Source organism: Mya arenaria, chromosome 12 (assembly GCF_026914265.1).
Source record: "Mya arenaria isolate MELC-2E11 chromosome 12, ASM2691426v1".
NCBI classification, from domain to species: Eukaryota; Metazoa; Mollusca; class Bivalvia; order Myida; family Myidae; genus Mya; species Mya arenaria.
This window is the reverse complement of record NC_069133.1, coordinates 9239530-9258944: the sequence shown is the minus strand read 5'-3', so window position 1 is coordinate 9258944 and position 19415 is coordinate 9239530. Positions and strand designations below refer to the sequence as shown.

The 19415-nt window shown below is 35.1% G+C and overlaps 1 protein-coding gene across 2 annotated transcripts in view; it reads right to left on the bottom strand.

The window, feature by feature from the left end:
• LOC128211217 (protein mono-ADP-ribosyltransferase PARP14-like) overlaps nt 1–19415 on the bottom strand; it is a 41420-nt gene that overhangs the window by 3004 nt on the left and 19001 nt on the right. For both annotated transcript variants that reach the window (XM_052915747.1, XM_052915748.1), the window contains exons 10-30: nt 18196–19092; nt 15897–16080; nt 15371–15480; nt 14713–14804; nt 13840–14073; nt 13210–13431; nt 12406–12463; nt 12056–12114; nt 11642–11866; nt 10399–10620; nt 8921–9047; nt 8517–8621; nt 7281–7337; nt 6672–6857; nt 5925–6152; nt 5480–5742; nt 4723–5128; nt 4354–4475; nt 3413–3481; nt 528–714; nt 219–344 (exon numbers count right to left, since the gene is read on the bottom strand). In XM_052915747.1, the coding sequence (XP_052771707.1) occupies nt 219–344; nt 528–714; nt 3413–3481; nt 4354–4475; nt 4723–5128; nt 5480–5742; nt 5925–6152; nt 6672–6857; nt 7281–7337; nt 8517–8621; nt 8921–9047; nt 10399–10620; nt 11642–11866; nt 12056–12114; nt 12406–12463; nt 13210–13431; nt 13840–14073; nt 14713–14804; nt 15371–15480; nt 15897–16080; nt 18196–19092 (4179 nt within the window). The remainder of the gene's footprint in view (nt 1–218; nt 345–527; nt 715–3412; nt 3482–4353; nt 4476–4722; nt 5129–5479; nt 5743–5924; nt 6153–6671; nt 6858–7280; nt 7338–8516; nt 8622–8920; nt 9048–10398; nt 10621–11641; nt 11867–12055; nt 12115–12405; nt 12464–13209; nt 13432–13839; nt 14074–14712; nt 14805–15370; nt 15481–15896; nt 16081–18195; nt 19093–19415) is intronic.

Genomic DNA, 19415 nt, shown 5'->3' with positions numbered 1-19415 from the left:
TGTTATGTCAAGGTCTGTTCATGTTTCTGTTCACTTGCAAAGGGCACACTCGAAAACTCCTATTTCATTTTCTATTCAGCTGTACTATACATTAGATTTTGCGTTTATTCTTGTCCTTTGTAATGGAATATATTATGTTAAAAAGAAATAGAGAGTATCGACAACATAACGCATGAAAAAGCTGTTTTCAACAATATTGAAAACACGGACATTCTTACCCGTTAAAGCTTTGACCAAAAACACGTATCCTTTTTTCCCTACTCCTGCACCGGTCATCCAAGATCTAGCCGAATACGAGGCATCACTAGCAAAGTAAACGCCCTGTCCGTACCACGGTTTACCGGCTTAAAATAAATAAAATATTCGTGTATATATTTATTTGGCCATGGTGACTTGACTTTGTTACAGCACATGTCATCAACATTAATGCAGCAATAGAACAATTTCAATCAGATGAGAGGGTGATACATCAGAACATCGCGTAAAGCATACACAATTAATGGACAGGTACTTAAGAAAAGGCCTACCATTATCACCAGCATAACTCCGATTAAACCCATGACAGATAATGCTATCCATGGCAGCCTCATTAGTTCCGTGCCAGAGCTCTCTTTCTAACGGCATATTCGGTGGAAGGATTGGCTTTTGCTCTTGTAGAAAGCTTTTCTTTGCTTGATATTGCTGATACAAAGCCTTGTTTTGTATGCGTTCAATCTGTAAACATAAATTTGGTACATGAAATCAACTTCAAAAACGCAAGCATTTATAAATGATAAGATAAATATCATGCCTAAAACCAGTTTTGAAGCATTTTCAGGATTAAACCTTATTTACGTTTCTTTTGAAATTGCTATTGTTAAATACAATGACCAAAACATGTTCGTCGTGTGAATCCCAGTGTGCTTAGGTAATGAACGTTTATAATATGCCCTTGTGTTTGATAAAAGTTACCAAAATGGCTCAAGCACAACCGTAAACTCAACCTATAATTGTTTCATGGTAAAATTGTTTCGATAATTCCATTAATAAAATATCATTAGCAATAAATTATCAGTTTTCTAACTCCTATGAGGATATAAAACTAAATAAAATTGCCTGTGTATATCAATTGATGTCGAAAATGCTTCTTTTAAAAGCAAACGCATACTTACAGTTAGCTATTCTCTTTTAATTAACTTCTTTAACATTTTTGTTAAAACGTGATAAGCGTTTAATTAAACTAGAACTCCGCGAGTCGGATGTGTCGCCTGTCGAATTATTTACTGTCACATTATAGCTGTTAGATTGGCATTTTATTCATTTTTAGACAATGATGTTGCCATTTAACTTTCAAGTGTATGTGGCATTTGAAAACAAATCGAAATAAAGAAGCACTATGGGTTATTGCGATTAATTTTTATCTTCAAAAGCAGTGCTCTCCGCCTAATTTGTCATATTTCACACAAAAATTCTGGCATCAGGCAATACATCTGACTAACAGAGTTATAGTTATGCTCATATTTTACATAAACTATCCTGTATCAGGCGACACATCTGATTTGCAGAATCCTAACTCCGCGGACAAAAAATGCCCAAATGAAATCAATCAAAGGGAAATAATAACAATAGGGACATGATGGCCCTAAAATGCTCACCTAAGCAAAGGGCCACAACTATGTGATAAAGCATTGATAAAAAAGTTGCAATTTAAACATATCGTTACTGATGACGATGCCTTGTTTTATATTTGTAAAGGGTCATGCAATGAGATGTTTTTTTAAAGCAAGGGTCACCCAAGGAAGCTTCCTGTAAAGTTTCATTGAATTTGGAGTGGTAGTTTCAGAGGAGATGGGTTTTTTAAGCAAAACAGGAAGTCAGCCATTTTGTTGTTGTTGCTGTTGTTGTTGATCAATCATGACCCCTTTTTGTATTTTTGTAGAGGGTCACCCAAAAAAGCTTCCTGTAAAGTTTCATTTAATTTGGACTGATATTTTCAGAGAAGATGTTTTTTAAAGCAAAACAGGAAGTTGGCCATTTTGTTGTTGTTGTTGATTAATCGTGACCCCTTGTTGTATTTTTGTAGAGGGTCACCCAAGGAAGCTTCCTGTAAAGTTTCATTGAATTTGGAGTGGTAGTTTCAGAGGAGATGGGTTTTTTAAGCAAAACAGGAAGTCAGCCATTTTGTTGTTGTTGCTGTTGTTGTTGATCAATCATGACCCCTTGTTGTGTTTTTGTAGAGGGTCACCCAAGGAAGCTTCCTGTAAAGTTTCATTTAATTTGGACTGATAGTTTCAGAGAAGATGTTTTTTTAAAGCAAAACAGGAAGTCGGCCATTTTGTTGTTGTTGTTGTTGAACAATCGTAACCCCTTGTTGTGTTTTTGTAGAGGGACACCCAAGGAAGCTTCCTGTAAAGTTTCATTGAATTTGGCCAGGTAGTTTCAGAGGAGATGTTCTTTAAGCAATTGTTGACGGACGGACGACGGACAAAGACCGATCACAATAGCTCACCTTGAGCACTTCGTGCTCTGGTGAGCTAAAAAAGTGTGCAAGGTAAAGTTAAACATGAAAATTAACGAAGGGAAATAACTCTAATATGGAAGCAAGAGATACAGTTTTTGTACACTGCGATCCCCTTCAATAAGATCAATCTATCTGTAACTCTTATAGTTTTCGATAAATGCCCCGGACAAAATTTAAGCTTGAAAATTAACAAAGGGCAATAACTTTAAACATATAGATGCAAGAGTTACGGTTTTTGTGCACTGCACTTTCCCTCAATCAGATATACCTACGGAATAAGTTTTAGGTTGATACCTCCCATAGTTTACGAGATATGCCACGGACAAAACCTAAGCATGAAAATTAACAAAGGGCAATAACTATAAAAATATGGCAGCAAGAGTTACGGTCCTTGTGCACTGCACTTGCCCTCAATGAGATCTATCTAGCTATGAAGTTTCAAGTTGATACCTCTAATATTCTTCAAGATATGCCCCGGACAAAACTTTAAGCATGAACATTAACAAAGGGCAATAACTTTAAAACTAAGAAAGCAAGAGTTACTGTTATTGTGCACTGCACTTGCCCTCCATGAGATCAATCTACATATGAAGTTTCAAGTTGATAACTCTTATATTCTACAAGATATGCCCCGGACAAAACTTTAAGCATGAAAAATAACAAAGGGCAATAACTCTAATAATATGGAAGCAAGAGTAACAGTTCTTGTGCACTGCACTTGCCCTCAATTAGATCTATCTACATATGAAATTTCAAGTTGATACCACTAATAGTTTAGGAGATATACCCCGGACAAGCGAAAATGGGACGCGGACGCCGCCGCCGCCGCCGACAAAAGTAACCCCTATATGTCGTCTTTTCAGGCGACACAAAAACTATTCGTGACAACATTGACGTTGCAAACAGACTAACCTTAACAACCTTCATGGAATTTTTATCGTACTTGTGTCCCGGACTATTGGCATATTGACCATTTTTTACCTGAAACAACAAAAAAAAAACAGGAAAATATTAGCTTCAAAATCAAACGATTTAAATTAAATGTAATGAAGAATAATTCATATTTACGTTATTTATGTACAAGGGTGATACAAAAATACGTGGACTAACTGATATTTTAATCTTTCATGCAATATAATAATCTCAAACAGATTAACCACGTTTCGTGGAAATTGTTGTTTATTGTTGACAGTGTTCCCGGGGTATCCAGAGAACGACGTCCCGTGTTTTATTGTTAAGGTAAGCCGACGTAACGATTATTACTGTGCAATATTTCAATATCATACTAGAAATGGTGTTTTCGAAAACTGATGTCTCCCCTTAAACGGTAGCTTAGTTGAAGTGAGTTACTTATTGAAGAGGAGTTAAGTAGTAGTACATTATTTCAAAAATATGAAATGACAAATAATAAGTTTCAATGAATTCGAAACAGTCTTAAGAGAAACTGTTCGGAAATTGTCCGGACAAAGTTTGGATTATAAAAAAGTGAAAAAGGGAAGATAAAGGCAATAATGTGACCTGGTGTTTTTATGCTTGCATGGTGTATAACTCCATTTCACATTGCTAATATTGTTACGATATGGCATAGTTTTGTAAACGAAATTATTATAAACGAATTGTATGAATTACTATAATACATTTAACATATATATGAAATATCCTCGTATTTTTGTATCACCCATCAATTAAGTATCTGATTGGCCTGGACCATTTTTAATAAAACAATCTCATAATAGAACATATCTTTTGACCGCTATTGTATCCATTGTATTATAAGAATATCATTTTGGTGCATTCAAGTTAATCTGCTTCGGTATATCTACAGACACTATGTTAGCAGCAATTTATTATACCTCTGTCATAAAGCGAGCTTCAATGTCCTTGAATTGTTTTTCATCGGGCTTGATCTCTACAAGCTTTATATTGACACCGTCCTTCATAGCCTTCCATTCAGTTGGCAAGGGCACCTGTTGTCCTAAAAAAAACCCGGAAAAGATGATATAAAGATGGCATATCAATGTTGTTAAGGTAATTATCTGTTACACCATTGTAAAACTGTTTCTAGTAAAGGAACGTTTCAAATTCGATATACTAGTACAACCTTTGTGTAAAACACGTATATATTGAACGTTAATAAACGCATTTCATGGTTATTTGGACAAAGGCTCATAAGGTGTTAAAGGGTTAAAAAAACTATTTGAAAATGCTTCTTAAACAATTACCTTTCAAAATTTCCTTGCGAACCACACGGACGAGATCTGCTTTGTCATGTTTTGCGTATTCAACCATGTCATTGAAGTCGATCTCATATTCGACACCATTGTCCACGAAACTGACAAATCTTTCATTTCTTTGATACGCCATCTCCATTTTGAAACTTTGTAAATTCCCATAGAACTTGTATTTCATTTCGATGGTGTCTTCCTCTTCATACTGCCATTCTATCTTTTTCGCGAGTTCTTGAGATTGTTCAAGTTCGCATCGATTCTTTTCAAATCGCATCAACATTTCTCTCACATTAGATTGCGCTTCGAATGCGAGCTTTCTTTCGCCTTTAATTACCACTATCCCATCTTTTTCATCTATTTTCATGTCAACCACCAGTGGCAATGATTCAAGCTCTTCTTTCTGAAAATTAAAGTCAAAGAGTTGATACAGGATTAACACTACTTAAGCATCGTTCTGTAGGTACATGTTGTGTTTTCTTATTATTTTAATTTCAAATTCTTTGTTTGATAAAGGCTTTACTATAATTTTGTATTATAATGCAATATGATTCTGTTGCACAATTATTGGTTTTGATAAAAATGAAGTTATTCGCACTGTACACATATAATGCAAAAACAATATTTTATTGATAATTTCTAGTAGTCATTGTACAATACATTGCTTAAATACTGCTTTCCCGACACGGTTACGTTACCACCTGCGCATTTTGATAAACTATTTGGATTCAGGTCTAACATGATTTAACCTTACCTCCTCTTTTGTTAACGAGCAAACGATTGCTGTGTATTGTTTCACATATGCGGTTATCAGTGCTTCTTCCAGATGTGTTTCTAGCCGTTGTTTACATCTCTGTATATTTTCACTGGAGTCAGAGTAAATATACAGTGCAAGAGTCGACGTGTTTCTTTTCGAAGAAGAGGGTGAAGGACGGGGTTGTGCCGTTGCTCCTTCTTCTGATGCCAAATAGCCTACACCTACAAGTTCCTTTGTCTTCTTCCAAAATTTCCTCCCAGCTTAAAACATAATAAAAATGCTGTACGGACCTCTAAAATATTTTATTGTTGTACACGTTATACAAAAATATGAATGCGTTCGATGGAAAATAATGAAGACTAAGAAATAAATACTCGGTTCAACCTGATAAACTACAAACATGCAGATGCTGTCGGCAAAGAAATAGTTTAGTTGTTTTTACCTTTCTTTAGCTGTCCTAATGATCCACTTTTTAAGTCTGAAGTCGCTTTCATGGCCTTGCTACGCAATACATCTATGATTGGTTGGAATCGTTCTGCTTGAGTTTTATAGACGATTAGATGAACCTCGCGTATCTTCAAATCCGTGCTTTCATCTGACATAAACTCGTCAAGAGCATCAAAAAGAGATTCGGCTATGTTCTCTGGCTTGATAGGCGAAAATCCTGCACCTGAAAATATAGTTTAAATAAAACGAACACATATCCCGTTATTCACGCAAATACATTAAAAAAGATAAAGCAAATACATAAATTGCTTGAGGTATCCTATGTACAAATAGGTTTGTCATTATGTTATGGGCTTCTGAGCTGTCCCTGTGGTTGCATTGTATTATTTTCATTTTAGATGCCATCGGCCACTATGTTTAATTTTGATGCCTGGTTACCCAGTGTAATTTTCGAATCATTTGAAGCGGGGTGTTTGATTGTTGCTAACATGAAAAAAACATTTCTGACTAAGTTGTTGCAATTCGTATTTTTGTTCTTAAATCAAATAATGATTCGACGGCAGCGGCCTGTTCTTAACTAGGTTCAAGGACTAAAATTTTTGTTTGTAATATGTTTGGTATATCTTCAACATATTCATGCACTGAAGAAAAACACACTATTAAATAATATCGAGTAACCATGCATTTAACGAAGACATAATTGTGCATCGACTACCTTAAATACGAACTGCAAATATCTTACCTGAGCCTAAGACGGGAAAGGCGACTGTTTTGATCTTGGAGTGGTTTGCTACTTCTAAACACTTCCTCATTTGCTCTGTCCATTCTGATGGCCTGTCAACATATTTCACAAGGATTGTCTTGCTAGCTTTAAGCCCTGGACATTTAGTGACCAGAATTCCATCCCTTTGAAACGTTGACAGTTGTGCTAAAAGTATTACATTTAAAAATAAATAAAATGTCATTAATGGCGGTTTAAATGTTTGTGGGGTTGATGGAACAATTGACGTCACAGATGCGATCGCTGTTCAAACAGCCGAACAAAATTCGACGTGAAATTTTCTTTGAAGCTTATTTTATTAGCATTTTAGGCATATCGCTTGGAAATTCTGCGAATTATGAGTGTTTACGAGGTTTTAGAATTGCGGTTCATCTGGTACTGAAAAACAATACCCTGAATAATTGTTTTAATACACCGATGAATCCCACTATTGCAACATTGAATCCTTAATGAACATACATGATATACTGACATTTACATTATGCATGCAAAATATATCTCCTATCTTAGTATGAAATGGCTCAGAAATATTTCCTCACAGTCTGTTGAACACTTTAATAATTGCATTACCTTGACACTGTTCCTCCAACTGCGGGCATCTCTTTTTTAACCCCTTGGCAACTGCTCCTATTGAAATACACAATAACTTTTTTCATTACTATACTAAGTACATTTTAAATTAAAAAAAAATATATATGAAAAATAATTAACATCACAATAAAAAATACAACGATAAGCCGTACTGTTAGAAAAGGAAACAAGGCTAATACCAAAATAAAAGCAAAAGAGAAACACAAAACGTACAACAGCACAAACAGACCATACGTTCATCAACACATCTTAAAGCTGACCATCTTAACAACTTTTTTTTAAATTTATTTTCTTGGAAAGAGCAAAATATTGCGTAAATATCTGCAAACCAATGATATAAGATTGCTGACAAAAAATCAGATCGTAGATTTTCATATTTCTGTTCGAAAATTTATGTTTTATGGCGGACTAATGGTTTAAGAAAAATGCATAAAAATCATTTTTTGTACTTAAATATAACATACTGCGATCTGATTTTTTGTCAGCAGTATTATATAACCGGTTTCTACGGATTTTCCAAAGAGTTGGCTCGTTCCAAGACAAAAACTAAAGAAGTTGTTAAAACGTTCAATCTGTGAAAGTGCAGCTTTAAACAAGGGTAAAACAAGTTGATGCACACTCAACCAAATCGAACAGTTTTAAATATCAATTATTCAAACGCGAATATCTATATATGAAAAACTACAGACACAAGTCCAGTAGTCCACAGCTTAAACATAACCCGTTTACTGGCATCGAGCCAAAGTCAAAGTACAACAACACGCACATCCATAAACACACATACAATATGAAATGTATAACACTACCGAGGTTTTCTGACACCGCTTTTGAACGGTCAGAAAAATGTAATTTTACTGGGGATTTCAGCTAGTTTCTTTGTAATACCTCACACTTTTGTTCAATACAATTATGGTAATAGTTTTGCTTTTAAATACGTTATAGACACCCAACCACTATTTACATGGCTTTTTTCCTAAAAACACATAAGTGACATTTTTTTACATTTCAACGTCGATGAATAATTATCAATAATACAACGAAAATTACACAGAAAATCTAGAGTTAAAAGTCTGAACGCGGGAACCAAAACGCAAACAGACTGTACATGCAATCAATTAATGAAGGGTTTTGGAATAATTGGATTTTGAGTTCAATGGAGGCTACGGACCCTCATGAAATGCACTTTGAAAACTGTTCAACCGTGTCCAGCCTTACCATGCAATTCTAACTTTGATCCAGTGCTGGTAACAAATGCATCGGCTTTGTGTTCAAGAATGTCGCCTATGAACACCTTCAGATCAACTCCGAAAATACGAATACCTGAAAAATTCGTAATCATAGTTTTAGAATGTCTCTCTTGCCACTAATTAAGAGTTATTTTTTATGTAATCATTATTTAGTGTGTAAGTTCAAATCCAGAAGGCACGAACATAATTATAAATAAACAGAACTATATTTAGCTAATACAAAAGTTGTGAGAACCGTAACAATTATCTCCCATATACCAACAAATCGATATTTCTTATGCGATATTTCATAAATTAAAAGTTGGGATATATACAATCATTTTAGTTGACATTTACAAACCAAGATAAGTAATAATCGACATAACTACTTGCCATGGTCAACGGTGTCATAATCTGTGCTGGAATGGGCAATATTTCGATTCTTTGGTTTAACATCTTGCAAGTGCCTTTCCCCCCTTTTCCTGTGCTTTGAACGGCTCTCCAAGTAACGGCGAAATATCTAATCAAGAAAAGCAGTTGATTATATTTCCAGCGATTTCTATATGTAAGGTGATTCATATAATAGCATGTGTTTTCTTAAACCGTTTACTGAAACCGAAACAAAAACTACACAAAAATCTAGGAAATGAATAACCTATGTTTATTAGTATGTTATAGATACACTTGTTGCACATTTGTTAATTAATGCTTGAGAAAACAAGAAACCTATTCTAAACTTTACGCGAGGGTAGAGTTAAAAATTGTCACATGAGACTTTACGAAATACCTAATGATTAGCGATGGGCAATCGACTTGGATTTTCATAATCGATTAATCTGAGACCCTGATCGATCGATTATCCGATAAATCGGCTGTAATCGAACAGTATCACAAAAGCATCATTTTCTGAGGTATATATCAATAACGACCTTAGTTTTCACGTATATTTCATTTCTAATGCTTCAGTCGGAAAACAGGTATTATTTCTGGCACATTGAATAATTAAAAAAAAATATTCCAAGATTTATGAAATAAGAGAACATTTCATCGCGAGGTTTACTCAAGTTGACTGTTATTTATAAAATAACACATTGTTGACCATGGCTTTTGGTTGATAATTGCCCCAGTGCGAAGAATAATTGAGGGTAATTATTTTTCACTGAGGCAATTATCAACCGAAAGCGATGATCAACCATATCTTATCCTGTATAATACATGTTTTGTCATTTCGACATTTGTCAATGACTTGAACCGGTTTTGAAAATTAAATTGAATTAATGAGACTTAACAAATTAGTTTTGGATGGCATTAGCTACTAAAAATAACAAGTAAAAGCAAACCTTCGGAATGAGACGGCAAATATTTCTACAAATATTTCTTGTTTTTACATCGACTGATTTTGACTTTCATTTCAATATGTGAGCACAGCTAGCGTCAATCAAGCCTAGTTTCATAATAATCTGCACTTGAATGACCCTAACCATTTTGCTGTAATAATTTGCACTTTTCCAGCACCTGGACGACCGATTACCAGGGTAATCAAATATTTTGAGATCGGGGTCTGCCATTATAAAGCGATTTGAACGCAAAGAAAAACTTATGGAAAGTACTGTACGAACTCAAAGTAGCGGTTACTTCCCTTTGCTCTAAGTTACTGCGCTATATAAAGTTGGAAATTGACTAGATTAAATCAAACTTTTTTTTTTCGATTGTTCGGTTATAGAACGATGAGGTCGCCGATCGCCGAGTTACGAATGTCTGCTGATATAATCGATTATCGGCGATCATCGGCCCATCACTACTAATGATATGACAATGGGTAATTTTATAAAGACAAAGCCACATGAGGTATACTGAAAACAAATGCCTACCCCAATCAGGTCATGGTCCTTGGCGTGCATCACAAACTTTACAGTAAAATGTTTATTTGCTTCCTCTTGTTTTCCAAGCTCTATGAAGGTTTCAAACATGCAGCGACACACGTCCTCTTTTGGATATTTCAAATTGCCTGTTCCCATGGCCGGGATGGCTAGGGATGAATACTTTCGAGTTTCAGCGAGTTTGAAAGCTGTACGAAGCATCTCTTTCAATTTCTGTAACGGAATATATTCACCAATGGACAGTGCAGCTTCTCATGTTTTTGTATAGTGTTAACATTGGATAAAAGGTAGTCGTATTTGCTTAGAGATACTATATTATTCAGAATAAATAATAATCATAAATCAGGGCGAATAGTATAATTGTTCTATACCTGTTTATTAAAAATAATATTGGCCTAATGTAGACAATTAGGCATTATATCGATTAAATGTATAGTAAGAAGCGCAATAGTTTGTTCACTTTTAAACCTATTCAGATTTCCGAACCGCTGTGTACAAATTTACAGTCCAATCACCGCCTATCTTGTGACTACGCTGTTCAACTCCCTCCCGCAAATCATTTAAATGTTTAATAATGACCTTCCCGTAAAAAAGTATTCATGCTTATTTCGGAGAGGTCTTTTCTGTACACAACACTTCTCAATTTACAAACCACATACGATTAGTAAATATCAATTGAGTACCGAACAGCATTTTTAATAAAAATATATATACAGGCTTTCAAGTGACCAATAACAAAAAAGTAGGAGGATGTTTGAAAAAGTAGGGTAAAATAGGGATATTAAGAGCAAAAGGTAGAGATATTAGGGTTCTTAACTTACCCCTTTGGATGCAAATAAATGACTACTAAACCTATTCCTCAATTAAGATGTACCTGTTGTTAGCTTTGCTTAGAAGCCAGTGATTCAAGAGAAATCAGCCACAGGATAAGAAGATGAACCTGAAATGGGTCTCTGACTTGCCAACTTGCACCACTCATTCTCATCATAAAACCCCTCTTTCAAACCATGAAATGAATGAATATCCAGAAATGCATTTAGTTAAAACTGTTCTATTATTTCTCGAACTTTTTTTACAAACAAGTAGGGAAAGAAGGGATTCTTCAAGAAAAAGAAGGGAAAAGTAGGAGCCGAACCAAAACAAAAGCGACAAGTAGTAAATGAAGGGCCCGCTTGAAAGCCTGAACATGATTCCAACTTTAAATCTCATTTTTAATAGCAAACCTAAAACTTACGGTTATAGATTCTTCCCCAGCATAGCGTGGAAGAACTGTCAAAAACAGCTTCTTACAGGGAAGATCTCCGGATGATATTTCGGCAATTTGACAGTCGTCCAAAGTGTTGCTATAGTTTGATGCACACTCCTCCTCCAGTTTCTTTCCACCTTTTTTCAAAAGAGCCAGGCACGCTCCATGTTTGAGGTCCATGGTAGAAGACGTGGAGCACAGAATGACGTCAACCTACAAATAACGTTTCATAGCAAGATTACGTACAAATCCCAAAAATGGTTCAATCGACACATATATTGTATTAGACATAACTTAAGTCAGAAAATAAATAAATTCAGTACCGTTTTGTTTGTTGTTTATTTTTCAAATAAATAAGAGCTCCCCAAATACCTCCCCAGTGAAATATTAAAAAAAAACAACCTTTTGTTCTGCTAAGTTTTCCACAACGAGCTCAATTGTTGCCATATCCTTCTTCATGGCTAAAATAGGATAAAATATATTAGTGCTAAAACAAATATGTGACGGAATCATCAAAAGGGAAATATCATTCGAATAATGCTTGTACACACAAAAATACATTGTAAACTACAGGGAAAAACCAAGTAGTCAAACATTAACGAGCTTCCCGTTTTAACGCACCAGATTTGGCCCAACAGACACTTATATGAGTGACACACATTTACACAAGAAACACGGTCAGATCACAAATGTATCAAAATATATATTTGTTAACACATGTTGGGGTGAGACATGTTCTGTATATAACTTACTATAAACGTGTCTTTTTCCACCACCATCTCGCCTTAATCTCAGTTCATCTTTGAACGCCTATAAGCAATAAATCATATGAAGGCTATCGTTAAATAATCTAATATTACGTCGCCTATTATGCAAAGGCCAAGTAAAAACCTAACTATCAAAAACAAATCAAATAAAATTTCTCAACAAAATCTTCCTCTTTACCATGTTTGGTGAATCAAAATTAAAAATAATAAGTTTCAACCATTTTTTTTCTATTTTTAGTAACAGTGACCTTGGCCAATGGGGCTTTAAGCACAATCAAATGAAACGTCTCTATAAAATATTCTTATATACCCAGTTTGCTCGCACAAGTCGACCCAAACTTAAGACATTTAGTTTCAACCGTTTTCTATTTTGAGTAACTGTGTCCTTACCATTGATCCGATAAGCGCTTTGATTTTTTCTCTAATTTTGGTCACATCGATATTGACGATAGGTGCACAAAAGGCTACCCCACGAAATGTCTCCTTAATTTTTGTATATATACCAAGTGTTATCAAAATATGTCGACTCAAAATAAAGATATTTCGTATTAACCGTATTTCTATTTTTGAGTAACAGCGACCTTGACCTTGACTCTTAAAGACCTCAAACGCAATCCTATAAATTGTCTCAATAATGTCTGCTATAAACCATTTTTGGTCAGAGTATGTCAAACCGAACTCGATTTCATGGTTTTGACGCCGCCCGTAAGACTGCCATCCCAAACAACGACGTACATCATTCTAATTACTAGGTAAATATGTGAAAACCTGGTTAAAAAGGTGATTTACCTTTTTAACGTGTTCATCTGACGGATATATCACGAATTGAACTGTTTTGAGGCTGGATTTCTTGTTGTTTTTATCGAAGTCTACCGCAGACTCAAACATGATCCCCGCAACAACTTCCACGGGATATTTCAATTGGCCGCATCCCAATGCACTAAACACTATTGACATCTTTTTTTCTTTTGAAGCCTTTTTCAGGCAGTCTTGCACGAGTTTCTTCAACACCTTATGAACAAATATTGAATTAATACTTCTATCAATTGTCAATTTTTAAACATTGAATATGCATAAGCATTAGGTAGACTAGAGTTAATGTATCGTCGTTTATCATGCGATGAAGGTACCTTGACAACGTAGAAAATAAATTATAAACTACTTTGGTTTGCAGGACTAGTCCAAAAATTCCAATTCTAATCAGACAAATCGGAGATATTTTATTCGTCACTGAAATGGGATGAAGATTGCGCATGCGTAGTCACCAAACGCATAATCAAGATGGCAAAGACATATAGCTCAAGGTTTGTGAAAATCAGTAGAGTGTGAACGTTCTGTCTGAATAAGAAATAGACACAGCTCAAAAAATGTGCATAAAATCATCGACATGCATAATTACTTTCGCCCTGTCTAACCCACCTCCTGTGCTTTATGGTCTGCAGCTTTCCATCCAGGCAGAGCTGTGAGGTACATACAGTCACATTTCATTTTCCCCCCGCCAACGTCAGCAATATCTCCGTAGGCAATGTCTTCCGGATAGGCTTCCTTAATCTTATGCTGAAGGTCATGACCAGCTACGTGTAGAATCGCGCGTCCTGCTTGTCCTCCTTTCAGGTTTAAACTAGGGGACGTCGACACGACGAAAACATCTCCCTGAAATGTATTCATATACCATACCATGCATTCATATATGGTGTTTAATTAAGAAACAGTCAGGTGATGTCAATTTGTTCCTTTGACAGGATTTGATTATTAAAAATTGTAGGAAAATAGCGATTCCGTGTTATTTCGCAATCAACTTGTTATCAAACTGGAGCGATGGAAACAAAGCAACACAAAACTAATGTAAAAAAAAATATATTAATTATATGCTAGGCTTACATAGAGTTATGAAATCTTATAGAAACGTTGTATAGATCAATGCTAAAAGGTTAGTATAAGAATGGGCATCATTTATAGGCGCACAATATAGACTGATGCTAAATGTTTTGTTTTATTTATTCTAACGCATTATCATGTTTAACTCATTTGACTTAAATGATCAAAAACAATACAAAAAACCGTATGATTTGCGTACAAATAAAAAAGTAGCCTTTCTTCTTCGTTTTGTTTTTTAAATAAATAGCTACGTAGCCACACGTCGCCACAAGTTCCCAGTTAAAAAACCGTTAACATCATAAATTTGTTTTGATCATAAAAGTCAAATGGGTTAACACGATAGTGCATTAAAATAAAAAAAAAATGTTTTACATCAACATATAGTGTGTGCCTTATAAGACTTTTAGGCATTACCTTTTGTTTTCCTATTTCTCCAAGTACAATAGAAATGTTCGTTCCGTTATTTGCTAAAAACGAATCCGTTTCACTCGACATCGCTGCTTTACCTGAGCAAAAAACAACATATTAAGTAAGAAAACATAATTGAGGATAATAAAGCTGTTGGTACAAAACATGCTACATATAATTACATACCACAAAAGCAATATTTAAGGGTAAGGCTCCATGGACATGGTCGTTAATGTGACAAAAAGAGCATATATGTAGAAAACTTGGTATGGGATCTCTGCCAGAGTTAACACTGTAAATTACTTAAGCCTAACAACTACTGGTTTCAGCCAAGACGATTTTTTCAAGTACGTTTCTCAAACCATCACGTTTGTGTTGTTATGAAGGTGTTTTTGTCAACACAAGTCAATGAAAATAAGCTCGTTTATTGCTGCCATATCATTGACGAATCACCCGTGTAATATTTAAGTTAATCAGTTTCTTACAACTTATTTATTTATTAGTAAATCAGTATCATTGCCACGGCAACAAAAGATCCCCAAAGTACATAATTGAAATAAAAGCAAATAAGGATTATTTTTTTCCTGTGAAGTTTATTTAAAGTTTGTAAGCCGGCGACGGAGACCAAAAAAGAAGATCTATGGATACGGAAGTTAAAATTGACCTGGTGCTGCCTTTGCCCCGGGAACTTGATCAATTCCGATCTCTGCATATACGTCTTCTTCAGGCTCAGGCTGGAATGTTTCTTGCTCACCTGGAAGCTGTATCACACATCTAAACGAAGAAATGTCAATTTAGTTCGCAGTTGAATATAGGTTTTAAAATGATTGGTTAATTTGTTTATATGACATCAAACAAAATGTAGTTTGTGTGAAATGTGAACAAAAAACTTGTTTGAATGATAAAACCTCATCAAAAGTTCAAATTTAAGCACTGTTGTTAATAACAATTTTCAAATGTGACTGAAAATGCTCTATTTCGAAAAGTTACTGAACATCGATTTATCGAGTTGCATTTTAACAGATTTCAGTTCAATTATGTGTTTGCAGTTGGTTCATTAAAGTTAGTAAATAACTCAATTTCAACAGTTTTTAAACGCGTTGCTAACACATATTCTGTGAGCGAGTTCCTTTACGACATGCTAACATAGAAGTAAAAAAATGCCTCAGCTATTTTATAACATTAGATACCTTGTACTCTGTTCTATTTCACCGATTTTTCCACGCGCTTTTTCATCCTGGAAAACATCCTTCACTGACACCTTTTCAATGGTGTGTTCCTCTCGTATGACTGAGGTGAACACTTTTTCCAATTTATCACGGGCCATGTCTCGATCTTTCTTGTTCCCGCGAATTTCAATTGTTTCTTTGTCTTCTACAAAACATAATTATGTAGAGCATTTACCATATATGAACAAATGAGTTTAAGCCCTAAAATGATGCTGATAGAGACTCATATGAAGCTTTAAATATTTTGAGTATACATTCCATATTATTAAAAAAAAGGGTAATAATTTTTATGTTCCTTTATCAGTCATTTGTGACTGGTTGCCAAGGAGGTCATTGGTAAAAAGGATAAAGGGCAGTTGCTTAGAAAGTTATTGGTTGCTAAGGAGGTTGATTATTGCTAAAGAAATGCGATGGCCATTAGGGAAGCAAGCCATTGTCGCGAAAGGAATTGGTATAATAAAACATGGTTTCTGAGTTCATGTCTGCTTAGGCGGTCAATGTTTGGTAATGGAGTAATGGGAAGTAAATTGCTTTGGAAAACAAATGTTGCTAACGAAAGTAAAGGACAAATAGAAAAAAAATATACATAATGAATACCTAAGTTTTGGGTACAAGGCAGGTTTGAAGAAAAATATTTTTAAATATATCCCTTATAAAAGGGAACAAGGAATCCCAGGGCAGGTCCAACATTGAGCATGATGAGAACAAAGTTGGTAGAGAACCATTTCTAAATTATAGAAGCCAAACAACTAAGGTGTACAACTCTCGGTTTTGGAATAAACTATTTTTTAGAGTTTCCTAATATAATTATACATAAAATTATCCCCGCGCACTGGCGGTTTTTTTCTTAACAAACTTACATCGCTTGAAGAAATTTGGTAGATCACACAAGAACGTCATTTTGTATACTCATGCGAGCAGTGTCTAACAGGAAGATTTTCAAAGTTTTGCATATAGTCATATTGATACCCCGCCCCCTGGCAGCCATGTTTTGTACGATCCAACAGGAAGAGCGACACCCAAATAACATTTACAAGTGTTAAATAAATTTAATGTCGCGACAGCGGCTTCTGAGAATATTTTGAAAGTTCTCCTAACAGTCCCAAAAAAATCGCTAAAGGGCCCCAAGGTATATTTCTATGAACTTAATTTGAAAGTGTGCAAGCAGTTTCTGAGAAAAAGGGGTTGATATAGCCATATAGTGAAAAGTAGCCTCGCCCCTTGGTGGTTTTGATTTTTTAACGAACCAAGATGGCTTGAAGTAATGTGGTAGAAGGTTACTCAATCACTATTTCTGTGAATCTATTTTTAAATCGAGGGATCGGTTTTGAGCAGAAGATTTATATATAGCCATATATATTGGAAAGAAGCTCCCCCCCCCCCCCCCCCCTGGAAATTGGAATTTGGTAGAGGGTCATACCAGGATTATTTCTGTGAAATTACTCTGAAAATATCACAGGGTTAGCGAAATGAGGACAAAGTTTTCAAAATTTTACATATATATTCAAAACAATTCCCGCGTTCGAGTTTGCAGGTAATGACCATATTTTGCATTTTAAAGCTAAGACTGGTTCCGATGATGTTTATATTTTTAACTTTGTAAGTATTGATAAATGTTGGGACAAGTCCATTAAACTCGTGTTTCATTGACCTTGACATGGCGGTAAACCCTTTTTTATTGATTATTTGTTGTTTATTATAAAGGCTATAGCTATTTGGTGCGTTTGTGGACTGCATGTGGTGTTTGAATGTTTAATTCTCTTGTTCAGTTTCGTTTGGGTCTTTACCTTGTGCCATAAACTGGGTTTATATTTGCATGATTGACTACTGTACCTGTACATTGAGAATATTTTAGAAAAAAAAAATCGGTTGCAATGACAAACAGAGTTATACATGGAACATTTTAGTTGACAAATCATGAAACATTCTGTCAAGGTTGGGTAAAATTGACACATTAGTTTAGAAGACGTCATTTGAAGGAAAATGTAAACGACAGACGACGACGGATAGTGACCCATCAGAATGGCTCACCCTTTAGAACTTTGAGCTTGGCTGATAAAGTTCTGTTGATTTGAAGGTGGAAAGGTATTAGTACTACTAACTTTACGCTATTCCTCTAATTTGGACTGTTTATTTGCAGTTCATATACTTAAAATAGTTGATTTTTTATAATTTAAAAAATAAATGTATAAAGATATAATAATCATTCTTCGCATTGTGTACTTAAATCAATATCTAGCTGGGTTCACGATATACTTACCACCAAATGCAATAAAGCCATTGCGTTCTTTAAGATTGTTTTGCAAATCATCAATAACATCACGATTGAACCGTTGTATAAAACGAGTTTGAATTGTTCCTCGTTTTAAAAGTATTGTCCTTAAGACTCTCTTGTCAAGGAAGGACTCTATACGTTTGTACATTTCGTTCACGTTCTTGTGCCATCCATGCATAACGAGTCGGCATTTTTTCTCGTCGATATCAAAACCAGCGAAGTCATCGTGATCTTCAGTTAAATCTGTAATAAACAGTGTCCATTCAGCAGAATGGAACACATCCTTGTCGTCCCTTTCATATAAAATAAACTTCTCCAAAATATTTGAGAAGACACTCACTATGTCCGAGTCCATATCAACCACATTTGCATATCCATAATCGTCTTCTTGATCCTTCACAAACACGACGTGGAACTCACTTCCTTCTAATTTCCACGAGGCCTCGATTCTCTTTTCTTTAAAGCTTTCGTCGATAAGTGCAATTACTTTTTCCTTTGATCCGACAAACTCAGCACATTCAAACGATAGCCCATGTTCATATTTAAATACTTTCATTTTGTCTTTACCCTTATGTAATTCAAGTTTTGCATGCGTTATGTCGTCTGGTTGTCCCTCTAAATCAACAAAATCATCGCCAACTCTGACATCAAACTCCGGTTTTTCTTTAAGCCTACTAATAAAACCGAGTTTTTCCATCAATTTCAAGTGAAGAAACGAGTAAGTTATCCGTTCGGTTGTCCTTGTCAGTTGTCTTTCCCACTGCTTCACATTGCCTTCGATGTCTTCAAAAACAGAAGATGTACTTGCCCTCAAGCCAAATACTTCAACCAGACACTTTGATTCATCACAGAGTACCACAACGTCTGGATGTTTGGAGAAGGCTTAAATGCAGCAATATGAAATACAATTATGCAGATATTTACATAACATATAAAACCTTTTCATAACTTTAGTCGTTATTATGAAACGCCCAAAATGAAATCAAAAGTAACAAGAGATGTTGGTCAAACATTATGCCCGCCCCCCTGAGCGCCATGTTGTCAGGATTATATGGACAATTGAATGAAATATGCATGGACCGAAATGACAGCTGATTTGTCGCTAACATTGTATGCCGTTGAGGCAGTTTTAAGATTATGACCATTCAAAGTTTGAGGATAGAGTGTTTTATGACCATGACTTTTGACTCTATGACCTCAAAATC